We start from the raw sequence: 26,850 nt of genomic DNA, 5'->3' as shown, positions 1-26,850 counted from the left end.
ACTTTCAGCACAAATGAAGATGTTCAAATTATTGGTAATAACGAATAATAATAAACTAACACACATCTATGGCAGGGTTCTAGACAAGTGTGTTGGTTTTATTTATCATACACAACTCATAGCTCTGATGTGGTCATTGATTTTATGTCTGATCACAAACCAACCCAAGCCAGTGTACATGTAGCCAGTGATGCCCCCACTGATAGTGTGATAACTACATCCTTGTGTAAGGTGAAGCTCAGAAGCGTTTACAGCGCCCAACAGGGAAGCATGCTAAGTTCATGTCTGCCTTTATGTCTCATGAGTTAAGGGCGAAGCCTGAAGAGTCAAGGGCGTAGAAGCCTGAAGAGTCAATGGTTTATGTCTAAGCAAGTTATTGGAAGCTCCAACAACTTGTCCCTGAATACGAATTCGCAACTTTCGATTTACAGCAGGTACCTACTTTGCTGTTAGGTGAACAGGGACCAATGGAGGCTGGGAAGTGTGTCCAAACAACTTTCCACCGGCCCGGGAATCGAACCTGTGAAATCTCGCTTGTGAGGCAAGAGCGGTACCGTTCTACCCACCGGCGCCCCCGTTGACTTACAATGATTTAGGACTTCATGCTCAGCCACAGCAGCTAATGAAAAATCTTCTGAAACAATTATTAATTCAGTTTGTTTGTTTAGAATCAAAAGAGTGTCATTCGCTTCCAATGGAAATGTTTCCAAATGCCATGGATTAAACTTCTTTTGTGATTTTAGTGGAATGTGTATTAGTATTTCCTTATGTGTGAAGGTTGCTTCTAATAAGGGGTAATAATATTCTACTTCATGCTCCTGAAAGATAGGAATTAGATGATAGGTAGTTTCAGCTATATGCAAAGCTGCAATATGTTGACCAACTAGCGACAACTGTGTACCAACATGACCTAAACCTGCATTCACTAAATCAGCTATGAGCCTACTATGGTATCCGTGAAAGCTTGCTCAGAGGCTTCCGCTGCATGCATACATTCTGTAAAACAAAGTAGCCATTCCAGTGTAGACTCTGGCCGTGTGAATCCCTGGACAACACTTGTTAGTTGATTAATTTCGTCGACAGTAGCATTCATAAGATAGCTCAGAGTTTGTACTGCCTTGTAGGACTCTGTAATGGCCCTATGAAACTGCATTCATTCGTTTCCCAAGTTTAGCTACATCTTCTGCGGTTGCCGTAACAAACAGGGTGTTACTTATTAAACTAACAAAATTAAATAGACCACGTTTTTGACGCCTCTGACAATGTACAGTCGGAGTCAAAAGTCTTGAACACTTAACAATATCTTGCATCTACTTCTGAGTTTTACATATATGATAACATATATACTAATAACACTACTTGTCATCACAAAATGGGATAAAACTCTCCTTAATACCTGCTATCGCCGCTGGCTTATAAATACTGGTGTCAGTTGTTGAAGATCGCTGCCTTCCCCGAACAAACATTGGATCTCTCAGCGACCCCCCTCCCCCACGCGGCCTGTTGCTTCGTGAGATGTATCGGCTGGGGGAGGCAGGGGCGGTGTTTACGGATAAAGAATTCCTGATTCTGCTGAATGTAAGGTTTAAAGGGTGACGTGGCTCTCATGACACAGATCGCCCTCTCGAGTGATGCGCCCCACCACGCGACCTGTGACCTCGCCAGATGCGGCAGGGGGGGGTGGTGTTTACCGCCGGCGTCAGTACTGGCGAGTGAGTATTGGCGTGAGTGCTGCGTTTGCTGCCCTACCCGAACAAAGATTGGGGGGTGGGCGGTGTTTACGGAGAAGAGGTCCTGATTCTGCGAAATGAATGGTTTAAAGGGTGGCGTGGCCGCCTGGACTGGAGAAGATCGCTCCCTCGAGTGATGCTGTAAGAACCAGCCTTCTGCTCGCACTGATAAACACCACACAATCCTGTCCAAGAATTTGTGCTGAGACAATTTACACAGTACTGTTGTCTCTCGGACCACCATACTGATCTGCATTGACCCGCACTTGTAAGTACTGTACGGCATAAGTGAAGACATACCCCTCGGTACTGAAATATTGTTGACTAATTACGTCTACTCGTTGCTGCCTAACCTGGAGTAATAAAACAATGCAGAATGAAGCAAAGCTAAGATTAACAGAGCTATGAACTTTGTATCGTGTCACTATGCTCAATAATCAATTATAATTAAGACAAATTGTGTGAGACTAACTAATTATGTATCAGATAGATCACCATGTAATACTAATGAACGCCTTGTTCTCTGCAGGTTTTAACCACATCAATAAATATTGAATGCGTCAACAGGCGGGTTTCAATCATTCCCTTTGACTTGCCCGTCACCTGAACGTCCTTATTCCCAAGGCGTTTATAATACCTAAGATCTTCGGGTACTTACATGCCAAATATTATCAAGTGTTCAAGACTTTTGACCTCGACTGTACATTCTTCCCGATGTCTTCAGGAGATATAGGTAGTTTTCCCTCGAAGTGATTTACACGCTTGAGTAGACTATTCATACGGTCGTTATAAAGTAAGATGGTTTGACAGAGTGTTGTAGATATGATAGAAAGTTGTTCGAGATCTTGCAGGGTGTGCCTAGCTGTTTCAATGTGGACAGCTATTGACCTCAGGTGCACTGGCATGCGCACCAAACCATGGAGCTCGTACTTGACAGTTACGGCATCTTCCACTACAAGTACTTTGCCCAGTGGGGCAACTAATGCCCTGGGTTTGACGTCTGCTGGGGATGTGGCTGTAGCGATATCCAAGCCATGCCTGAAAGGGGCGAGGATAATTAATAATTTTTGTTTGCTGATCCTAGTTTTTTACGATATGTATTGTCTACTGTCATGTCTTGTTGAGCAACTGTTGCAGTAGAAGTAGGATGTACTTGACTGACTGACATTAGAGGTCCCTACTAAGTCTTTGCTGACTTTTTTTAATTCTATCTACATGTACTATAATTTTCTGTGACGTTTGTCGTTGGCTCAACTACTTGAAATTTATTTCCATGTTCTTTCGCTTTAATCAGGTATGGACCTGTGAATTTAGGCGAAAGTTTTGATATGCGTTCCGGCGCGTTTATCATTACTGCGTCTCCTATTTCTAGAGTTATAGGCTTAGCGTTTTTATGTTGCTTGCAGATCATTTCAGCACGTGAGGCTGCTAAATGTTTTCGTACTTTTCCATGGATGCTTGTGAAAACATGTATTTATTTCTTGGCATAGTCATCCATGTTGTACACAGGTTGTGGGATTCCTGCTAGTACATCATAGGGCAAGCGTTTATCGGCACCATAAATTATGTAGTATGATGATTTTCCTGTAAAGCTATTGATAGATCCATTGATGGATGCGGTTACTTGTGGAAGCCAATCCTCTCACGAACTGTGCATTGGATTCACCACGTGTCGGAGAATCTCAACAATTTTACGATTTGTATGCTCGAGCAACCCATTTGAGGATGGATGGTAGACGGTTGTGAAGGTTTGTGTGATGTCGTATTGCTGACATATTGCTGTTAAAAGTTGATTCTTAAATTCTGCCCCGTTATCTGAGAGTATCACTCAAGATGTAGAAAAGGTACAGATAAGATGAGTGACTAACGCATGAGCCACTGCTTCGGCAGACTTGTTCTGCAATGGTGTTAGTACCATAAATCTAGAAAAGTGGTCAACGCACACAAGTATGTAATTAGCGCCTTGTTGGCTTTTTGGTAATTGCAATCAATCGATTGAAAATGTATCCCATGGACGTTCAGGCGTCGGGTATTCTAAGATTGGAGCGGGATCCATCGTTGTTCCCTTGTGTTTTGCACAAGATAAACACTTACCAATGTGATGCTCGATGTCGGTTCCCATCGCTTTCCAATAATATTTGTGTCTAATTTCTGTTAGACATCTGTCTTGCCCCGGATGCCCAGCTTGGAGTGCATCATGGAGGAGGGTGAGGATGTTTTCCTTTAGTGATGTAGGAAAAACAAATTGGGAGATTGACTCTTGTTGTGTTTTTACTGAGCGATACAGTATGTCGTGCCGGAGCTCAAACTGTGAGAGTGGTACAGGCATTTTTGGCAAATTTACCTCATCTCCCGATTCTAAGGCATAGATTACCTTGGACCACAGTGCATCCTGTAACTGTTCCGCCCTGAACTGTAACAGGGTGAGCGTGGGTAGTGGCGTGACAGGAGCTATGTGTCTAGATAGCGAATCAGGTACCACGTTCGCACGACCCGGCATTTTTTTTTTTTTTTTACGGGGAATGGCCCATCCGGGCACAGGTCATCGACCCACAACGGGGCCTAGGGGGCAAAAAAATAAGACTTTAAAAATAGAAGAGGAAAAGGTTTTATTAATCTACAGCACGAAGATGCCGGAAAACCAGCTTTTTAAAGTGAGACAGATTGTATGAGTGTGGAAACACAGAAGAAGGTAGAGCATTCCACAGGTTGGCTGTGTGAGGAACGAAGGATATATTATAACGCGTAATTCTAGTGTGACCGATATCCACAGAGAATCGGTGTGTTACGAGCCCACGGCATTGCCGGCGGTACACAGAATACCAAATCCACCAAACATTGCCCGTTAAATTACTTGTAAAAGAGAGAGAGTGATGCAGCATTGCGGCGAAGAGAAATGCCTTTGATTCCATCCTATCTAACAGTTGGTCAGAAGAGGAGCCACCCCAGATATGAGTGCAGTACCCCAAGTTAGGACGAATAAATCCCTTATATATTTGAAGCAACTGCTCAGGAGTGAAGTAGCGACGGCATCTGTACAGCAATCCTAGCTTTCGGGAGGCAGCTTTAGCAATGTTGAGGATGTGTGGCTTCCATGACATATTAGAGAAAATGGTGAGGCCTAGCATATCTATTTTAGAATTTGGAAGAATGATAGCGTCCTGAAATGTGATTGGTGGGAAATCTTCTATTATGGAAAGTTTAATTGGTAAATAATGTGTTTTACTACGATTAAATTTAGCCAAATTTCTACCTCCCCATTTGGAGATGCTACACGGATCCGCATTGATAGATGTAATGATATCAGCTCTAGAAACAGATCTAGTTTGAGAGTTAGGGGGAAGGGAATATGATAAGAAGAGTGAAGAGTAGAATCATCAGCGTAAGAGTGGATAGAATTGGTTGCAGAGTGAAGTAAATCATTGATAAATAGAAGAAAGAGAGTAGGTGAAAGAACAGAATCCTGTAGGACACCACTATTGGTAGAGAAAGAGCGAGAAATCGATCCCTTTACAACAACTGCCATGGATCGGTTCTCAGGGAAGGTAGAGATTAGAGAACAAAGTGGGGGAGAGAAACCATAAGAGGGAAGTTTAAAAGCAAAGACTTGTGCCATACCCTGTCACATGCTTTGGAGATGTCGAGGGCCACAACGTAAGTTTCCCCGTAATCCCTAAGAGAGGATGACCAGAGATGGATGCAGTAGGAGACCAGATCACCAGTAGATCTCGCCTGGCGAAAACCATACTGGTGATCCGATAAAAAAGAAAGGTGTTCAAGGTAACGGAAAAAATGAGAGTTTAAAATAGTTTTGACAATCTTAAAGAGGGATGAAGTTAGGGCAATGGGGTGATAGTTAGAGGGATTAGAATGGTCACCCTTCTTCGGGATGGGCTGAACCGAGGCATGCTTCCAAGAAGAAGGAAAAGTTTGGGTTTTGAGGCAAAGGCGAAAGAGGTGAGCAAACACAGGGGCCAAAATTTCAGCACACTCCCCCAGAAAACGAGCGGTTATTCCGTCCGGTCCATGCGGCCCTACTCACATCCAACCTGGATACCACACCAACAACCCTACGAGTGGAGATTATAGGAAAGTGCATAGGTTCAGTAGGAGGTGCAGGAGTAGGAGGGATAGAGTTGGAATCGTCTAAGGTGGAGTTAGAAGAGAATAGGGGGCCAAAGAAATTGGCTTTATCAGGGGTAGAGTTAGCTATAGAGTTATCAGGTCGGAAGAGAGAAGGAAAAGAAGGAGTGCAGAAGTTATTACAGATGTGTTTGGTTAAGGACCAGAAGGATTTACTAGAGGGAGAATTAGTCAGGACTGCAGTCTTTCTTTTTATAAAATTTTGCTTGGCCCTACGAAGAATAGCCTTACAACGATTCCTAGAAGTAATGAAAGAGGAGTGGGTAATAGGAGAAGGATATAGTTTCATAGTTTGATATGCCCTATCTCTCTCCCTGCAAGCAAGAGAGCAGGAATGATCAAACCATGATTGTAAAGTGATAATTTTGGTAGACGATGGGATAAATGCACTCATACCGCCCTGTATAACCCCAGCAATGCTGTCAACACATACAGAGGCGCTCCGAGTGGAAAAGCAACATTCATCCCAAGGAAAGTTGGTGAAGAATTCTCGCAAGGATTGCCAGTTTGCTCTCCGATAGTGCCATAGTTGACGTTTAGGGGGATGTGGGGGAGGTGGTTGTGCCCAACTCGATTTAATGGAAATAAGATTGTGATCAGAAGACCCTATGGGGGCAGAAATTGAGTATGAATAGTGTGAGGGGTTAGAAGTAAAACAAAGATCAAGAATGTTAGTAAGTTGATCGTGTCGATCAGGAACGCGTGTAGTGTGTTTGATTATTTGTTCCAAATCATTAAGTAAGGAAAAAGAGAGTGCCTCAGCTCTACCTGTGTCATCCCTTGCAAAGCCAAGCCACTCTCAGTGATGCACATTGAAATCCACTAGGTAGAGGATCTCGGTGTTGGGGTGTGTGGATAGCTGCGACTCATGGCAAGAAGTGAGATAGTCAAAGAGTTACAAATAGTTGGTCGCGTTGGGAGAACAGTGTAGGAAACAAAGAAAAATAGTCATTGTAGGTAGAGATATTTTGAGCCAGATGACTTCAAAAAGGTAAGATTGAAGATCCGTGAGTCGAGCTATAGGTGTAAGTGTGTTGCAGTAGGCGCATACACCTCCCATATAACGGAAAGAGGTATAAAGGTTGTAGTTGGAGACTTGAAAAGGTTTGCGTGAAGCAGCTTTGGACAGTTGAAGTTCGAAAAGTAGTAAGAGGTTTGGGGAAGAGGTTAATAGGTGGTGTTCCACAGAAGGAAAATTGGATCTCAGGCCGCGAATGTTGGAAAAATGAAATGTGAAAAAAGCCTATCCTCTAGCAACCACGGTGGTGTCAGTTTTTTTTTTGGGGGACGGGTTAAATTGGGGAAAGGATGGAAGGCATGCTGGGGCTCAAGGCACAGCCAGACATGAGGGAGAGAAGTCACAACATATAGTCGTGGGGGGAAAGGTTGGAAAAGAAGTTTAATGAGTTAAACAGAGGGGGACGACACCCCTTGTTTTACATATTACAGAGTGTGGTGCCTAACAAAGCTAACCTAGGATTTAGGATGAGGTTGCACAATGGTTATTTTAGTAGACAATGACTAGATTTATTTTACAATTACAAGTTTATTAAACTCTTATACTGTATTACGTTATGGACTCACTTGATTGTGACTTGTTAAATGTGAATTTATATCATCTAAGTTTTAATCTAAGGTGGATCACTGTGGCGGACATAGATGGGTCGCGTGTTGGGTTGTTGTAGTGCGGGCAGACTCCGGGGCCACCAGGCGTGGGGTCTCCCTCCGTTGATGTCTTCCCCGCGTAGGTGGTCTGGGCTGTGAGGGTCGTCCAGGAGCTTGTCCCAAACCTTCTTCCCTAGGCGATGGAACCTGAAGTTGAGGGCCTCTGTTTTATTTCTTAGGTGGATGGTTTCCACTGTCTCCTGGTAGGGTGGCGCTTGGCCACTGGCTGATCTCAAACACTTGTTTTGGAAGCTCTGTAGTTGTTGTAGTCTAGTCTTCCCGAGTGTGACGAGTGGTATAGATGGGTACTCCAACACAGGCCTCACCAGCGCCTTGTACAGGTGAACTTGTATCTTCTCAGGCATCAGTTTAAAACGTTTTAATTTGGCTGCGGCGACTTTGGCTTTATTTAGTCTGTCCTTCACGTGGGGAATGATGCCCGTCCGAGAGATGATGAGGCCGAGCAACCTGCCTTGTTTAGAGTACTCAATCTCTTCGTCGTCGATCATCAATGGGGCCGGCTTGAATTTGGCTATGGGTATGACCTCAAATTTCGTTTTGTTTGTTTTTATTTTCCATTTATTTTCATACTCCGAGATATCCTCTATTGCCCGAGCAGTGAGTCGCGCCATCCTTGCTGTGGACCTTCCTGGGCAGGTGACGATCTGTGTTACATCGTCGGCATACATGACGTACTCGCTGCCGACGATTGGGGGTGGCAGGTCAGCCGTGTAGAGTGTGTAAAGGGTTGGTGAGAGACAAGAGCCCTGAGGCACGCCGCTCGATAGTGAGAATTCTTCTCCAAAATGTTCTTGCATCTTGATTTTGGCTCTGCGGTCCATAATGAAGTTGCACAGCAGGCGCGTCAGATTTTCGGGTAGCCCCAGTTGTATGATCTTATACTGCAGCCCTGCGTGCCAAACTTTGTCAAACGCCTTGCTGACGTCCCTCAGTACTATATTGCACTGCAGGCGGCCAGTCATGGCATTGGCGATCTGCTCGTAGGCCTGAGCTATGGCGGTGGATGTGCCTCGGTACTGGCGGAAGCCGAACTGGCGGGGGGGATACATCCGCAATCGCTTGTTTACTATTTTTTCGAAGATTTTGGCAGGTACCTCTAGCAGCGATATTGGTCGAAAGTTTTCGACTTTGTTTGGAGGCTTCCCTGCTTTTGGTATGAGGCGAATAACGGCGATTTTGAACATCTTAGGGAAGTATCCAGAGGCGAGGCAGGCGTTGCATATATGAGCAAGCCTCTCTATCATGTTGTCGGGGAGTTGAGCCAGGATCTTCTTGTTAATGTGACTTTGACCAGGTGATTTGTTTTTAAACCCTTTTATGACGGCTGACACATCTGCAGGAACTATGCGCTCCGTCAGGTAGCTTCCGTCCACCAGTCTAGTGAAGTCAGTCCGTGGGAGCGGCTGGAGCAGGTGCTGATGGTCCTGCAACTGACCTAAAATGTCCTCCTCAAACTCCCTGTCGAAGCCCTCGTTCTCCTGTTCACTAATGGTAAAGATCTTTCGTAAATATCACCGATGTAGTTGTTCTTGGTTTTCTTCCTCGAATATTTTCACGTTGTTTTGGTCGAGCAGGTAAGGGACCGTGCTAGAGGTGGAACCCATCAGTCGCTTGATCCCTTTCCAGAATGCAGCAGAATCGCGGTAATTGTTGGCTGCCTCCCACACCAAGGCGGCCCACTTTTGTTCATGTAGACGTTTGCTCTCGTGCTGGATGTACCTACGTGTCCGAGAAATTGGATTCTGAACTTAAGAAATTCACATTTGGAAAGTTACACTTTCAATCCAGCTATTTGTAGCTTTGTGAAGACTTCTTGTAGTTTCTTCAAATGGCTTTGTAAATCTTTGCTTACTATGATAAGATCATATTGATAGGCATAGACCGTGTTACCTATCATTCCAGCAAACAAGGTATTTATCATCCTTTGGAATGTTAATGGCGCATTTCTCAAAACCAAATGGCATTAGTAAGAATTCGAAATGCCCCATTGGTGTACTGAACGCAGTTACCTCGCAGGATTCCTCATGTAAGGGAATTTGCCAGTAACCGCTAAGTTGTCTTTTCCTAGAGACTGAAGTAAGTCAGTTAGGACAGGCATTGGGAACCTGTATGGTACAGTTGCTTGGTTGACTCGTCGAAAATCTATGACTGGTGTCCATCCTCCATCTTTCTTGGGAACTAGGAATAAAGGTGAGTTTCATGGTGACGAGGAAGGTTGGATTACCTTTTGTTCCACAATTTCTTGTACCATCTGTTGGACTACAGCCCTCTAGCTGTAATAATAAATAATAATAATAATAATTAACGGTATATTGAAAAAGTTCTGCAGCCCGAAGGCTGAAAATATACATTGGACATAAATAACTTATTACATACATTGGTGGTTTAACAAAAGCGTTTCATTAGAGAAAGGTAAAGGAACATACAGTGAACATACAGATTAATGTAGGTGTTGAACAGCAAACTCGTAGTGTAATAACTCCCTCCCAGATGGTGTTAGGAGGGACCTCACGTGGTGTAGTAGTTCCCTCACAGATGGTGTTATGAGGGGCCTCACGTGGTGTAGTAATTCCTCACAGATGGTGTTATGAGGGGCCTCACGTGGTGTAGTAGTTCCCTCACAGATGGTGTTATGAGGGCCTCACGTGGTGTAGTAGTTCCTCCCAGATGGTGTTAGGAGGGACCTCACGTGGTGTAGTAGTTCCCTCACAGATGGTGTTATGAGGGGCCTCACGTGGTGTAGTAATTCCTCCACAGATGGTGTTATGAGGGGCCTCACGTGGTGTAGTAGTTCCCTCCCAGATGGTGTTAGGAGGGACCTCACGTGGTGTAGTAGTTCCCTCACAGATGGTGTTATGGGGGGGCCTCACGTGGTGTAGTAATTCCCTCACAGATGGTGTTATGGGGGGGCCTCACGTGGTGTAGTAATTCCCTCACAGATGGTGTTATGGAGGGGCCTCACGTGGTGTAGTAATTCTCTCACAGATGGTGTTATATGAGTGAGGTGTGGTTCCAGGCCTTCCTATCGTAGACGGATTAACACATCGCTGGTTGTTGGGTCTCACGGGCCGTTATCACTGGGTACCTGGGACCTCACTGTGTGAAGGTTAACTTGGGTACTACTGTTACTGTTGAGTTGTTCTCACTGATTTAAGCACTGTTCACCACTGTTCACCTCTGTTTAACACTGGTTCCATTCCATTCCTAAATGAAATAGTAACTTCTGGCGAGAACATGTTGATATTCCGGTGGGGAGGAGGATTCAGGGGAGGGGGTTGGTATGGGCCAACATAACAGTTGACCTGGCTGCACCGAGAGGAGCGCCAGGTACGTCTTGACCCTTCGGTGGTCAAGGATGTAGCCGATATGCTGGTATGTAGATCGGATGAGTGTCTGGCTTGAGTGGAATGTGATGGTTTGTCAACGTTGTTTTACCTCGGGGTTCTCCAGGTAATGTTATGATTTCCTTGAACTCGGCTAGTAAGTCTAAAAGATCACGTTTGCCTTGAGGATGATCGACTACTTGCACGTGTGGCGCTATTAACGCTACTTTATCTACAATACGTGATTTTTCATTCAATTCCCTTTGTATTATACTACCTACTAGTAATTCTATTGGCTCTGCTATGATTGCTTTATCGTAAACAAGGAAATTACCTAAACAACATCCCTTTCTTAAAGTTATAGGCTCCCCAGTTCTATTAAGAACGAGGACATCTGTGAGACTACCTGATCTGACTGCGCTTGAGGTAAATTCAAGTGACAAGCCTTTCACCCGTGAACTTTCACTCAGGCACACAACCTCTGTTCCTTCACCCACATTTGGCAAACGTACTGTGACTCTAGTTAGTTCCTTGCTATATAACAGTTGTACACCAGTTAATACAGCAGGCGTTTGAATCCAGTTCTTGCAGCTTTCATTGCAAATGTCCTTTGAGTTACAAAGTGGAGTTTCAGAGAGTGACTCCATAAATAATTGCTTCAGTACTAGCACTACTGTACTCGGCTACGGTAGCCGAGTACAGTAGTTAAAGTTAAAGTTATCGGTCCCCCAGTTACTATTGAGAACAAGAACAACTGTGAGACTACCTGACCTGACCGTGTATAAGGTTGAATCTAGTGACAAGCCTTTCTCTCGTTTACTTTCACTCAAACAACACAATTTCTGTTCCTTCACTCACATTTGGCAATTGTACTGTGATTCTAGTTAGTTCCTGTACACCAGTTGACACAACAGGCGTTAAAATCCAGTTATTGCTGCTTTCAACCCGAATGTCCCTTGAGCTACTTGACGAAGTTTCAGGGAGTGGCTCCTTAACTAATTGTTTCTGCACGATAGACTCCCCCGCGCCTGTCGAGGCAGTTATTACACGAACACCCGAGGTAAAGAATGGATGTGAAGTTTTCATTGTGTGATAAGTTTTACAGTTATGCATTATGGTTTGATTTCTTGGCTTAACATTAATATTGTTCTGCCTAAGTGTGGTAAGACTGAGTAACCCGTCCGCTGCAAAGAAAATGCATTGACTATGTAGAAATCCGCCAGAAAACCTTTACTGGACCTAGAAAAACGAATTCGCAGTGCTGTCACCACCACTGTGTCTAATTGGATTCCTGACACACCGGACAGAGAAATGTCTGTAGGTCTTATTGGCCACTTATTAGGAGGATATCGTCGCTTGAGTTCATTGAACAACGCTAATGAGATAACATTGGTACAACCTCCCGTATCTATGTCTAGGGATAACTGATTTTTACCTATCCTCGCTGGTGCAGTCAACACCTCCACTTTGTTTAACACGGCGATTAATGAGCCGGTGATGGAAGCGCGCCTCTTCCCCCGAAGGCTGTGTACTTGTCTCCCATCGATTTGCAATCAGTTGCCTCAGGCGCTGTAGATTCCTGCAGCGGTTGTAGACATTCTACAACCGCTTTTAGTTTAGTAGAACTCTCTGGATTTTTTAAGTCCTGGGAGGATCCTTTCCCTCGATCTTGCCGCGGGCTTGCTGGGTATTTGTGCGTTTGTCTTCCAAATCAGAGTTTGCAAAAGGTTATCATTTGGGGTTTGGTTCCGGTGACAGTTTATGGTTGTTCCTTAGAACTGGTGACGGGTGCTACAGACAGAGCCATAGGAGTATGTTCCATCGGTTCAGCAATTTCTTCCACGTAGTCTACAAGCTTAGTCCCTACTTTAAAATCCTTTTGGCTGTCTTGCGTATAGGTTCATGTAGCGACAAGATAAACTGTTGGAACTCAACGATGTTGTAGAAATTTTCTTTAGACATTTTGGCTTCAACATCAAACCAATTTGAGGATCCCATGTAAGTTTTGAGATCTATGTTAGTGCGTCCGGCCAAAACCTGGGCATCTTGCACGTCTTTTGTAAACAGAGTGACACGTGTACGCTCTGCCATCCTGAAAATCCAAGTAAGCGCACCTCCTTTGGTACTTGACCCGGAAAAGGAGATGAATTGTTTCCTAAACGTTGGATAGTCATCAGTTGCCTCATCAATGGCTGAAGCATAGATCGTTCTAGCTGCCCGACTACCGGTTTTGATAAGGCTTCGGACGTATGAGATTTTATCCTCATCATGAGTAACATTATTGTTTCTCATTACAACTTCGCACTTACGCAAAAATGCTAAGGTATTATAATCTGCATCCTCTGCAGTAAATTTTTGTACCTTAATGTTATTTGGAAGTATTTTTACAGTTTGACAAACCGATGAAGTCTGTGGGTTAGTAGAACCACCTGTTGCTATTTTTGTTGTGTTAGTTAAAGCACTAGCGTTATTAACAGGTAAAGGTATTGGGTAAATGTTACCTGACCTTAATTTTCACAGCTAGCTAAAGAATCGGTAGGTGTTAACTCTATTCGGCTAATATGTGGTAACTCTTACACATCAGTTGTCACTAGCTCCTGTGAATTTGTAGATGACTGACTATCACAGTCTGAGTTACTAATTTCCTGTTTGATACCCAAAATTTTTGGAAGAGGGTCCATAAATAAAAATATTTATCACCTCACTTGCAGCACAAGACTCACTACACTGCTCATTCAAGGAGAAATGCAAAAATATTTATAATGAGTTGTGGAAATGACGAAAAAAAAATTTAATTATTAAAAAGTATCAAAAAGTATGAAAAGTATGTTAAAGTATAGAAAATATATACTGTATACTTTTTGTAAGTAGTGGACTTATTTTCTAAATGTGTTTATTTAGTTTTGCCTTTAAGCATTTGTGCAAATAGTTTATATTTTATATTGACTACATGTGAAGACTTCTTGAAGTTCACTTGTGTTTGTGTAGTCTGTAAAATAATGATTGTTTGTTACCTGACCGAAGAGTCCGTAGAGTTTCGCGCTGGGCGATGACGTCCTACTCTGGGAAGGATGACGTCACACGTCTTGCGGCGATCAACCTGGGGGACTGACTTGTCTTGCGGCGATCAACCCGGGGGTTAACCTGTCATGTGCACTGACGAGGCTTGATTGTTTAAGCAAGAGGTTGTTTGCTTGTCTGGAACCACGATGACAACCTTCCTGGGACTCAAGTGTTGTAGTGCTGACTGGCTGGCTGGCTGGCTGGGTGGTTGGCTGGCCGTTAGCTGGCTTGGATACTCAGCCAACACTCAGGTAGGCTCGATTGATCTCGGCTCCAGTAGGGTGACATGAGCTGTGGGCTGGCGCTGAGGGATTGACTGCTATGTCTACAAGTCTTTAAAATGTCTTTGTTACCACTGTGTCTCTGTGTATACGTTTTGAAAGTGTGTATAACCAGTGTCCACTTATTTATCTTGAAAATGCTTTTTTGTTGATGATTCATTTTAAGTACCACTTGTGTCACTTAAGTCACTGGATTCTCTTGATTTATCAATAATTGTGTTTCTGAGTACTTCACTGGTTCTCGTGTTCGTCTCAGGGCTGCCACCAAAATGTAGTAGCTATTTGTGTATCACATTAATTGTTTTAAATAAATTCTGGAACTCTTAAGTGGCAGGGCTTGATGTAAACACTTCTGGTTGGCTTTTCTTTTATTGTTGAATCGTCTATATACACAGCTACTTAAGTCTGAGAGAATGTATTGTGAATTCTCTCCAGGGAAGTGTTTTGAGTACACTTTTAAGAAAACATTTAAGTTACATGTTCACCCCTGAAAAAATTATAATGGTCCCAACAGACGAAGACTCACAGTCAAGGAAGAATATGAAAGCCAGTTCATAGACTTCATCCATGATTGGTACAAGGATTACAAACCTGACAATTACCAGTCTCCACGATAATCTTATAGATAGGATTTATGCATTGTTCACCAACAATGCCTTCAACAAAAAATGGAGAAAACGTGGTCAGCATCATAAGAACAGACAACAGCAGTGCTATGATGACCCCAAACTGGAAAAAGAAACCTCAGGGCTACAGCCAGGAGGGTAGGTAAGGATAACAAACAAGTTAGAACATCTCAAATGCTAAAATTGTGTCAGTCCTTCCTTGCTACCATCAAGGAACGTATAAACGAACTCAGACAAAATACAAAATGCATGGGAAACACATTTCAACAGCCTGAACCAACACACTCCCTTCAGCAAAACCTGGAAAGACATAAGCACAATCAGAGGTAAACACAGCAGAAACATTTCCCATCAAAACCCACTGCTTATGTTACCAACTAGTCTAAGGGCGGCAACACGCTGCCCCCATTGTAAGGGCGGCAGATTCTACTACTGCTGAACCACCGAGGCCACCCTTAAAAGTGGGGATTTTTTACTCTCTCTTATACTTATCTCATACTTCTTTCTGTGTCTTATTTCCTTCATTGGTTCTGTCTATATATTTCAGTTCATGGTTACTACATAACCTCAGTTCCTTTTGGTAGCATGGCAAGGGTCTAGGGCACATGGGTATTGTAATTCTGGTATCAAGGTCACTTGGACAAAATAAAGGTGAAATACTGCGGGAAAATGAATATCCCCTATCATACTCTTAAAAATGGTTTATTAATAAAATCAAAGTAGGGAAACAGATGGCATTAACATACAACTCCAAGGTGCAACTCCTAGGCTTACTCAACTGCAATTCACTCAGATACTGTACTCTTATTACTCACAACCTTACTGGTGTTACATTACATTAACAGTTACCAGGATCAACTCAGTGGCTTTACTCATATTACAACTCCAATCAGATATTCACGCTTCTTACAACATTACTGGTGTTACATGGAATTACATTACATTACCAGACAAACTTACCTCCGATACCTTCACACTGTTGTTAGTACATATGAGATGCACTCACAACACACAACACGTTAATGCTGCAAACCAACAATTATATGGGTTCACTACACAACATGGGATAATCATATTCCAGAATTATCCCCAATCAAATACAACACACACTGTGGACCATATAACTTCCAGGGGTGTCCCAGGGTAGGACACTCAACAACTGACGACCGCTGTTATGATCGGTGGTAGTCGGACAAGTGGTGACAGTCTGGGGTCCAGCCCCACGATGTTGACTGGATCAATTTAATCCGGCCGAATCGGCGACATCGTCCATATATAGCTAACTGCTTGGTATAGATTGACTCCGGGCAGCCGGTGGGGTGTTCAAGTAACCCACACACTGGATCTGAGGACAAATGGTGGAGGGCGCCACGGGAGCATGAGGATGACTCAATCACAACAAATCTTTCGTCTCGCAACATCAGACGACATTTACTTTATATTAATTCTTACACTGGGTAAATGACAATTTCACTGTTACAACATGAACACTGATACTCACAAAATTGACTAAGTCAAACTGAAAGACTATATCGGCGGGGAACACTGTCTTACATACCTGAGGACAAATGGTGGAGGGCGTCACGGGAGGCTCTCCCTCCGTCCGCCCTTGGGTTTATATACCCATGAGATGCCAGACGTGGCTATCTCACGCAATTACAAAAATCACACACAAATCAACTGCTACACATTCAAAGATGACCCTCAGTTGACAAAGGTCTGCCGAATTACTTAAATTGATTTACATAAACTAATTCAAGATTGAGCTTGCTAGGAGAAAGTGGAATAAAAACGTAATGACAACTGTGCTCAACATGGCTGTACTTAGACAGGGAGCCTTGGTGTAAACACTGGGGAGGGAAAAACTCATTCCTTCCTAGGGGTCACTAACCAGAGTCCATTCATGTTTTGCTGGCGTGAAGTATAATAAGAATCATCAGTTCTAAAACAGACTAGCCGTCAATGTGGCTATGACACTAGGACTCGAGAACTCCTTGATGCGAAGTCTGTAGAGACAAGTATTCTCATTAACTGTATGCTGGGCAAACAGCATGATGAGTGTGATATTCCATATACTGACCAGGAGCTTGAGGCTGCCCTCGCCACGGGTAGATCCATTGCCTCTGATGAGATCCGAGTCACCTACAATATCGTTACATTTTTAAGGCGTGTGCCGAGCAATCCTTTATTGGCACTGTACAGTCGGGGTCAACAATTCTTTTACTCCCAAAATGAAGCAGTATCGACCCCAAACGAGATAAAACAGTTAGGGTAGTTCAGTTCGGATACTCATTCCCGCGACTCAGTTTCACGGCAGAGAGAGAACATTTGTCACTGATTGTACAATGTGAGTCATGCTGAAGGCCAACTACCCACTTCATGGACCAACAGTATTCCTGTACCAATACCGAAGCCGGGACAGCCTGATGCCTTTCGTCCTATATTAATAACCAGTTGCCAGTGTAAAAACCCCTGTGAGGATGGTTCTTGGCAGACTATTATAATAGTCTACAAAAAAATATTTTTTTTTTCTGGCATGAAACCTTTTAACTGTTTTTTACTAACTTTAAGGTGCTGAATCCAAATCTGATCTCAGATTTGCTCCATCACGTAACGTGCCAGAATTTACTGAGCTACCAGAGATTGAGGATATAGACCGGAATTCACCTGTTTCTACTGATGAAGATGAAGAGACTGATCTTTTCAAGCCATCTGGTGAAGATTGTGAAAAGCCAACGTTGTTTACTCAGTCAGAATTGAATGATCTGGTCAGAGATCTAAATTTGCCAAAACAGTCTGCTGAATTGTTAGCTTCCAGGCTTCAAGAGAAACGACTCTTAAAACCTGGCACGAGTGTCTCCTTTTATCGCAACAGAGAAGAGCAACTGCGGAAGTACTTTCATTCATATGACCAGCTTGTTTTTTGTAATGATGTAGAAGGACTTCTTCTCTCCATGGGACTACCAGCATATGATAGTAAGGATTGGAGACTTTTTATTGACAGTTCTAAAAGGAGCTTGAAATGTGTTCTTCTTCATAACGGAAACAAGTATGGTTCAATTCCAATCGGACATTCTGTACAAATTAAAGAAGAGTATGAAAACATTAAGACTGTTCTAGAGAGGTTGCAATACCATGCTCATGAATGGTTAATTTGTGTGGACTTGAAAATGGTAAACTTTCTATTGGGCCAGCAAGGAGGGTACACAAAATACCCCTGTTTTCTGTGCTACTGGGACAGCAGGGCTACAGCAGACCATTGGGTGAAAAAGAATTGGCCACCAAGACATAGTTTGACGCCTGGTGACAAGAATATCATTGAACGATCCTCTGGTTGACAGGAAAAACATTGTCCTTCCTCCTCTGCACATAAAACTTGGTATCATGAAGCAATTCGTCAAGGCTCTTGATCATAGTGGAGAGTGTTTCAGATATATATGCTCAACCTTTCCAAGTCTTAGCGACGAGAAGAAAAAGGCAGGGATTTTTGATGGACCTCAAATAAGAACACTACTCAGAGATCCACACTTCCTTGCAACAATGACTGAGGCACAGGCAAGAACTTGGAATGCTTTCTCTAATGTGGTGCGGAACTTCTTAGGGAACAAGAAAGCGGACAACTATCAAGAAATTGTGGAAGAGCTGCTCTTGAGTTTACAAGCACTTGGATGCAGAATGAGTATCAAGGTTCACTACTTACACAGTCACTTGGACGAGTTTCCAGAAAATCTGGGAGAAGTGAGCGAGGAGCAAGGGGAGCGCTTTCATCAAGACATTAAAGTAATGGAAGAACGTTACCAAGGTCGATGGGACTCGAACATGATGGCGGACTACTGCTGGAGTTTGATGAGAGACATTCCAGAAGCTGTACATAAGAGATCGGCCAAAAAGAGGAAGTTTATGTAACTGTAACTTGATCTTAATACTTGCACTATTTCTACCGTACATTAATTGTTTTTTTTCACCCTTCAATGTTACATTTAAATATTATATGTGCATTAACTTTCCAATTTGATATTAACAATTTTTGGTTATAGAAAATACAAATTATAATGCTGAAAAAATTTATGTATACATGTTTAAACCGTCAATTTTGATCCAAAAGTTTACGTTTCCCAGCAAAAGTGCAATATGGTATATCTCAAAAACCTGATGTGATAGACAAAAACCAAAGTCATATTTGGATTCTGCACCCCAAATTTACTTAAAATCCGTTTAAAAACCTTGTGCCAGAAAAATTGTGTTGACCGGTGTTATCTGTCCTCTAACACAATGCCTTTACCCATGGTAAAATTTTACATAATTGGACCACTATGCTTTTAATTGTACTGTACATGGTGATGGAAGATACAGATACACCACATTTATTGACCTAAAAGTTTCATTTGAATTGCCAATAGGAAACTGATATTGTACGAACTAGCCAAAATTGATATAAGAGGTCGGCTGTTACACTGGATAGGTGGTTACCTCACCAACAGAAGAGCTGCTATACTGTTTCAGGGTTATAAACGGGAAGTTAAAAATATGCAACTTGGCACGACCCAAGATGAGGTACTTAGTCCTACTTTGTTCAATGTTCTTTTGATTGCTGTAACCGCCAATCAGGGCGGTTAAAGGAATATTCAGACTCGTCACGTCAAACTCGAACATTATAATTCGATCAAACCTGTTGAATACAATTCATTTTAGTATTTCAAATAAATCATACATAGGCAATCATACATAAATGTTTAATCCAATATATATTTACATAACAATCATAGCTATGTAATTAGTCTAATCTTAACACTTACAATGAGTACTTAATTTGTCATATTTTTATGTCGTCACAATGAAAAACGATGCAATGGACACAGTCTACCTGTGTACACAAAAAGTACAAGTTAAACTTACGTGTTGAAAGTCTTCAGGAGAAACAGGTTGGGTGTTGGTGGTGTGATGGGGATAGCTACAGTGAGGAAGCTGTGCCCTGCCGGGCACTCACATGTCCAGGCCAGCTATTCAAACAACACCTCAACCTACTCTGGGTCTCTCATCTGCCTCCATCTCAACACTATATATATATATATATATATATATATATATATATATATATATATATATATATATATATATATATATATATATATATATATATATATATATATATATATATATATATATATATATACTGTATACGGGCAGGCACACCCAATAAACATGACATGACTTACAGCCTAACATAATGTTTGTTTATGTGTCTTCATACATACTAAAACTCATCGCGAAATGCAAAGTAGCCTGTGAGAACCTTGGTCTTATTATCTCCACTGGAAAAACTAAGGTGTTCAACAAACAAGCCGGTAACCGCAAACGCGGTAACAACACTACTGAATATGTCTCTTCTTCTGAATATCTTGGTGTCTCCATCACTTGTACCTTACCTGCCAAGGCTGCCATACAACAGCTAACCCGCCAATGTACTGACAGACTGAAACCTCTTAGAAGTGCAGTGGGATACAAATCACATTATGGTGCTAATATTTTAATTGTTAAAACAATGTACTTAGGTTATATAAGATCTCTGATAGAATACCACGCACCAGCCCTGGACCTTTGTGACGGGAAAGATTATGACGAGCTCGAAAAAAAAGTGAACTAAAGCCCTGAGAATTATTTTAGGCTGTCCCGTGAGCACTAAAGTACTTAATATGAGGAAAGAACTTCGTGATCGCCCTGAGACTTTAGCGAGGTGATTCTGATATTGTTTCCTTAATTTTTTTCATAATCCAGTGAATTTAAATGGATCTAGACTACAATTACATATATGGAGATGTTCGGACTAGACCATCTGTACAAAGTCTAGACACAACAGCGCTTCCTACCACCCTACCACCCGTGTAAACGATTAATTACGCAAAATATTTATCTCTAACACACTACCAAAGTGGAAGCTCTTGAGCACATCGAGTCCCTAGAGACTGGTGATAACATCACACAGACCATCGATACTGATGGATCTCTTAACACTGGCTGGAAGTGTTGTCGTTATGACTCAACCTAATGGTAATACAATTGAGAAAGGTGTTAGAATTAACAACTGAGCAGCTACTTCACAAAATGAATTAGTTGCCATACCCAGAGCCATTAAATTCGTTGAAACCACTGTCACTTGCAGTCTCATCGTCACTGGTTCTCTATCCTCACTACTTGTCCCTGCCATTGACACCCCCAACTTGGTTGACATGCGCTTGTCTCTGAAGCCAGACACAAGTATGCGTACTTTGTTGACGGGGATTTCAAGATCAAATTGTTGTGGATCTCCTCTCACATAGGCCTCAAAGAGCATTACAGAGTTGACGCCCTCGCCAAACTCGCGTCTAACAGAGACTTTGTTGCATATAATTTGGGTCTGTCAAAAAGAACCCCTAAAACTGTTACCAGGAAAGAACTTGTTGATGAATTTCACGCAAGCAGAAAAGTGCAAACAGGCATTAGTCAATCCACTGTTTACCATGATGAGATGTATCAAGTGAAACATGTATATGGAGCAAGTATTAAGATCATTAGATTAAAAGATGTTGTAGCCGCTAGACTAAGATTAGGATACACTCGTAAGTACCTCTGGCAGTATAGCCCTCAAGCAGATGTAAAGTGTGTGGTAAAACATGGCCACACACACTCGAACTCTACGTTCTTGACTTTGTGATGTTAGAACCTTTTAGGGACACGTCCAAGCCCACTATGTGTGATATGGCACAACATGGCAATATAACCGACATATTAAGAATGAATCCACTTTTTTTCTCTCTTTTTTTGCACTTGGTATCTGTATCATTTCCAGTGTATAGAACCAACCACACAATGTGCGTGTATACACTCACGCAAATGTGAATAACAAAGTGTGTGGCCAGGCATATTGCCTCACGCTGCTGTACACATACAGTTGCTAATAAGTCATCCTCAATGTAAATAACTAAATAAGAATGCATATGAAATACTCTAACATTCAATGCCATAATATCCTGACCACTTGGAACACACACATCCTTTGTGACCTTCTCTGTAATCCTTTTCCGCTAGCGCACACAGGATGAGATGGGGTGAACAATAAAACTTGCCGCTGTAGGTGGCAAAAAAACTACTACCACCACCACCACTACTACCACCACCACCACTACTAACACTACCACTACTACTACCACCACTACCAAAACTACTACTACCACAGCACCACCACCACATCTGCCACCGCCACACCCTTATTATCACCGCACTACCACCATTGCATCACCACCTCTACTACCACAACCACTACCATCCCTATTACCACCATCAAAACCACCACAACCGTACCACCATTGCTACTACCTCATCACCATCACTACTACCACCACTAAAGCCTTTGATACTGAAGACCATACCATCCTTCTTTCAAAATTTGAACAATACAGTACAGCGTTAGGGGCCTGTCCCACAATTGGTTTACCTCATATCTGACGAAAAGGAAGCAGTATGTCTGCTATGATAATCATCAATCTGACTCCTCACCAATTTAGTATGACGTCCCGCAAGGTTCCATTCACGGTCCTGTACTGTTTTTGTTGAAAATAAACGATATAGTCCACTCCAGCACACTCATAAAATACAACTTATTTACAGACGATAGTAATCTCTATGCCAGCAACTCAAACCTCCATTCCTTGGTGAGAACTATGAACACTGAATTAACTAAAGTCAAGACCTAGGTAATACGTAATAAACTGACTTTAAACCTCGAAAAAACCAACTACACCATCTTTCACAAAAGAAAAACTTACCCCCAGTTTCGACCCCCTGTACCTGTAATACAGTCCTCAAACTCGAACAAAATACTTAATTCCTTGGGGTTATTGGTGATGAGAAACTTAGCTGGAGAAACCACATACAAGCCTTTCACAGTAAAGTCAATAAGCAGCGCGGTATCATGTATCACACTCGACAGCCACTCACTCTTACAGCAATGAAAAAAATATATTATGATCTTGTTTACCAACACCTGATGCACTGTCACACACCATGGGGGGGGGGCCTCTGGCTCTTCAAAACACAACCCCTGGTTACTGCACAAAAGAGTGTTGTGCAGACAATGGCCTACTTGAAAAAACTGATCACACAAACGAACAATTTGCTTAATTGAAAATTTTTAAATTCTAGGATATTAACACCTATTGCTGTGCCCTATTTGTTTACAAATCTGTCAATCACTTGCTTGTCATCAATTATTTATAGTTCCGGAATAATCAGAGATACAACTTAAGGCACCAAAAGCTACTAAGACCATCCCTCCATGAGCTCCTCTCAAAACCAGGCCTCCATAAAATATCATGGTGTGAAGGTGTGGAACAACTTACCCCCACACATCCGAGCAAAGACTACGCTCCCTTCCTTTAACTCATCTCTTAAAAAATATCTATTGTCTAAGTCTTAGTATTCCTTATAATTCGTACATTATATTCCTGCTATTATTGTACCACCAAAACCGTTTTATCAGAAATTTTCATGTATATAGATAGAAATTACCATTGCAATACATTTTATTTGCCAACTAGACATACTACTACTACTACTACTTTGCTGTTACTCGGAATCGAGTATGACGATCAACCAGCTATGATACAATGATAGAGTTATTACGGATGTCACCTAGGTTGATGAATTTTGAGGTGACTAAAGAGGCGGCCAATACGAGACTGGCAGAGTCGTTCACATTCGTTGCACATGTGGAGGGCTGCATCTAGTGCGGGAGGGGCGGTGACAGCGTCTTTCCGGCGTTGGCACTTGTCTGCCTCGGTTTACGGTCGGACTAACTCGAAAGTATTGGCACCTTCTCGTGTGGTAATGTGGAGTAATCGACTCCCAGGTGAAGGGGGTCGATTTGGCACTTTTTCAATTGCTCGCTGGCGTTACGTTTACATGGGCATTGTTATATGTGTTGGAAGTCCTGTGACAGAGGTTCTCACCGTTCAATGGAAGGAGAGGCGGTTCCACCGTGACGTCGTAGCACATTTCCTTCAATAAATTTGCTGTGTGATCCCTTACTTCGTCATGCCTCATGCATGCGAAGTCCCCTGTCTTACACACCATGGAGTGAATGATGTCATAAGATGAGCCACACATGCATTGGGAGGGTAAACCGCCTACTGGCCGACTATACCTTAGGGCTTAGAGCAGTGGCATCTGTGAATTCTTGTTTTTTAAGGATGAAACCTTTTGTCCTTTTCGGTAACGTTGTTAGCCAGTTCGAGGCACCCACCTCCTGTGCTATAGCTATTTTTTTTTCAAGTTCTCTGGCAATTGCTGCATTACTTGTTTCAGTTTATCACTATGGGTGTGCTGCCGTTCTGTCGTAGTAGACCGTCGAATTTTGTTTAATTCGTTGGTATCTACCTGACTTGCTGCATCCTGAGCTATTATGTGCTCAGTGAGGGCTGCCGTGAGCTTCACTGAGTTCTGATGTTCGGTGGCTGCAATTTCACTGGATTAGTCAATCCCATTCCTCCCAGTCTCGGTAGTAGTGCAAGGGGTGACCTTTCTGCTGGGGTTAAATAAGGATTTTTCACTAGTGTTGAGATAAAAGCGACCTTGATGGCTTCTTCCAGAGGGTGGAGGAAGGGTCCGATATCAGGGATAGTGCGCACCAGGTAATTCCAGCGATGCTTGACTCCATGGGTGAATGCCGCAAAAGCCGCATGAGGTTCTCTTTTAGCAATATCAGAAAAAGCTTGGATTTCCTTCACCCACTCATTTACCTTTTCAGTTACGTTCTCGGTCTTGAAGTCATTCGTGCCTATTACCACACCTAGATGTCTTTGGCCGTCCTTTGCTATTTTGACCTCATTTCCTCCATTGCCCGTTCATAGTATTCTGGCTTCACAATGAGGAAAGACTTGTTGGCATTTGGGTGGCATCCTATTTGTGGACCTCGTGATGTAACCAGGTCCCAACAATTTTTTATGTCCTCCACCTTTCCTGCTCTTGTTCGGTCATCATATAAGCCACTTGCTTGACCTCGGTTGTTTCAAATTTTATTGTATGCTGGAGCACGGATAGGCCTAGTGCGTACATTGCCTTGGCGACAGGGTCCCCCTACATTGTTCCTTCAGTTGACTGTCTGGTGGTATCTCCTCTTAGGGCCTTAAAGCTTGTTATGTAGAGGTCTGATGGGTTCCTATAGGTGTTATTACTACTACTACTACTAATACTACTAATACTAATACTACCTCTGCACTAAGACCACCACCACCGTCACCACCACCATTATTTTTATTGAACATGGCCTCCAACCTCCCCCAATAGCCACACCTTTGCCGCCATTTTATTGCCTTAATATTAAATTTCCTAATACTAAATTAGTTACCCCTAGCCGTGTTGAGTTAGTTAAACTGCAGATCTATGGGGCATTTAGTTACTGATATCTCATAGTCAATGTCTGTGACTGTTGTTAGCTTTACGGCCAAGATCTCGTTCCCCTGAGGCAGAGCAATGCAGACCCAAGCAGAGGGAAGGACAGCCGACATCTCAACCAAGCTGCATTGTAGCTTCTGGGTTGCTGCTTCTGTTCAGATAACACCTCCGCCAGTCTTGAGTAGAAGCATCTTGCACTTGGTCCCATCCTGCCAGCAGTTGTGAACACCAATGGAGTAAAGCTACCTTGATCCACATTCTGAATTCTCTGGGCTTACAGCCTAATCTTGTCGTTTTCGTTCCTCTTGTGTGCAGCCCTTAGATACAAGTTACGGTGACATGCGGTCATGGAATCGAATATACTGACGTCAAAGAAGGCTTCGTAAGATGTGTTGGAAGTCCTGTGATGGCGATTCTCACCGTCCAATGGAAGGAGGGTCGAACCGACCATGAGGTCTTGGCAGATTTCCTTTAACATATTTACAGTGAGATCCCTTACTTTGTCATGCCTCATGCATACGAACACCATGGCATGGTCAGTGTCATAGGATGAGTCTGGTGGTGGTGGTGGTGGTGGTGGTGTTGATGGTGTTATGCATGGCGTATGTATGGTGGTGCGTTTCATTGTGCATAGTGAAATACTTTTAAGCATGTTACCCTCAACTTATGCAAATATAATTTTTTTTTATAATTATGTGTGAGCAGGGCTGGTACTTGATACATATTTTTTGTTTTGTATGTATGTATGAAGGTAGTGTTAGGTTTGTAGTCCCCTGGAATATGGAGCTTTGTCAGTCACTGGCTGGCCTTGGGAGTAGGAGGACGTCTCAGTTTGTCAGTGGTGGATTCTTTTTTAAATGGGGTTTAGTTGAGTATTATATTCAGCGGAACGCGCATGCATGCCGTAGTGTCAACAAAGGCTGTAAGAGACTGCTCCTTAAAAGTCGTATTTCTGACGAATTCAGCGAGTCTACTTATCCCAGCCTGTGCAGACAACTATAGTAAGACCCAGTCATCAGCACAGTGGCATCAATTTTTTTTTTACTTTTGGACTTTGTCATTTTTTGGGGATAAAAACATCTGGTCCTACCACCCGGTCCCTCTGGGCAAAGTTTTTCAAGTTTGCGCATGCGCAATGTGAAGTGTGACGTAGCAGTGATTTCTTTAACACTTCACCTGACTGCAGTGTGGCCAACGTGCCCTATGCCAGCCGTTAAATGCTCCCATTCATTGGAGAAAGCGGCTGTAGGTGACAGTGATGCAGACGACTTTCTTCTTGAAGACAAGTCAAAGAAGCAGAAACCTCAGAAGTCAGGGCCTCCAGCAGGGGCTACGGGTCCCTCTCGCACTCTGTCTGGGGCTGTAGTGGGTGGACTCCTCCTGTCATCGGGGTCCCCACGTGAGCTTACATGTGGCTCAATGAACGATCCTCCGCCGACGATGGACATAGGGGATTCCCTTTGTCTCCCTGCCCCGTCGCGCCTTCGTCATCTCGCCTTTCCTCGGGAGTTGCCTTTGAGCACACGGACGACCTGGTTCTTCCGTCACTGCTCTCCACTTGAGGACTCAA

At 42.9% G+C, this 26,850-nt stretch overlaps 1 protein-coding gene across 1 annotated transcript; it reads right to left on the bottom strand.

Annotated features, from left to right (window-relative positions):
- Positions 1-805: 805 nt before the first annotated feature.
- On the bottom strand, positions 806-3,852 carry LOC121875261. The gene is made up of 4 exons (XM_042379722.1): positions 3,825-3,852; positions 3,377-3,545; positions 2,619-2,768; positions 806-818 (listed from the first exon to the last, which is right to left on the bottom strand). The coding sequence occupies exons 1-4, from the start codon at positions 3,850-3,852 to the stop codon at positions 806-808; spliced, it is 360 nt and encodes a 119-aa protein (XP_042235656.1).
- Between the last annotated feature and the right edge of the window lie 22,998 nt (positions 3,853-26,850).

The sequence above is a fragment of the Homarus americanus genome, unplaced genomic scaffold, assembly GCF_018991925.1.
Source record: "Homarus americanus isolate GMGI-L3 unplaced genomic scaffold, GMGI_Hamer_2.0 scaffold56241, whole genome shotgun sequence".
Classification (NCBI taxonomy): domain Eukaryota; kingdom Metazoa; phylum Arthropoda; class Malacostraca; order Decapoda; family Nephropidae; genus Homarus; species Homarus americanus.
This window is presented reverse-complemented; position numbering and strand designations above follow the sequence as displayed.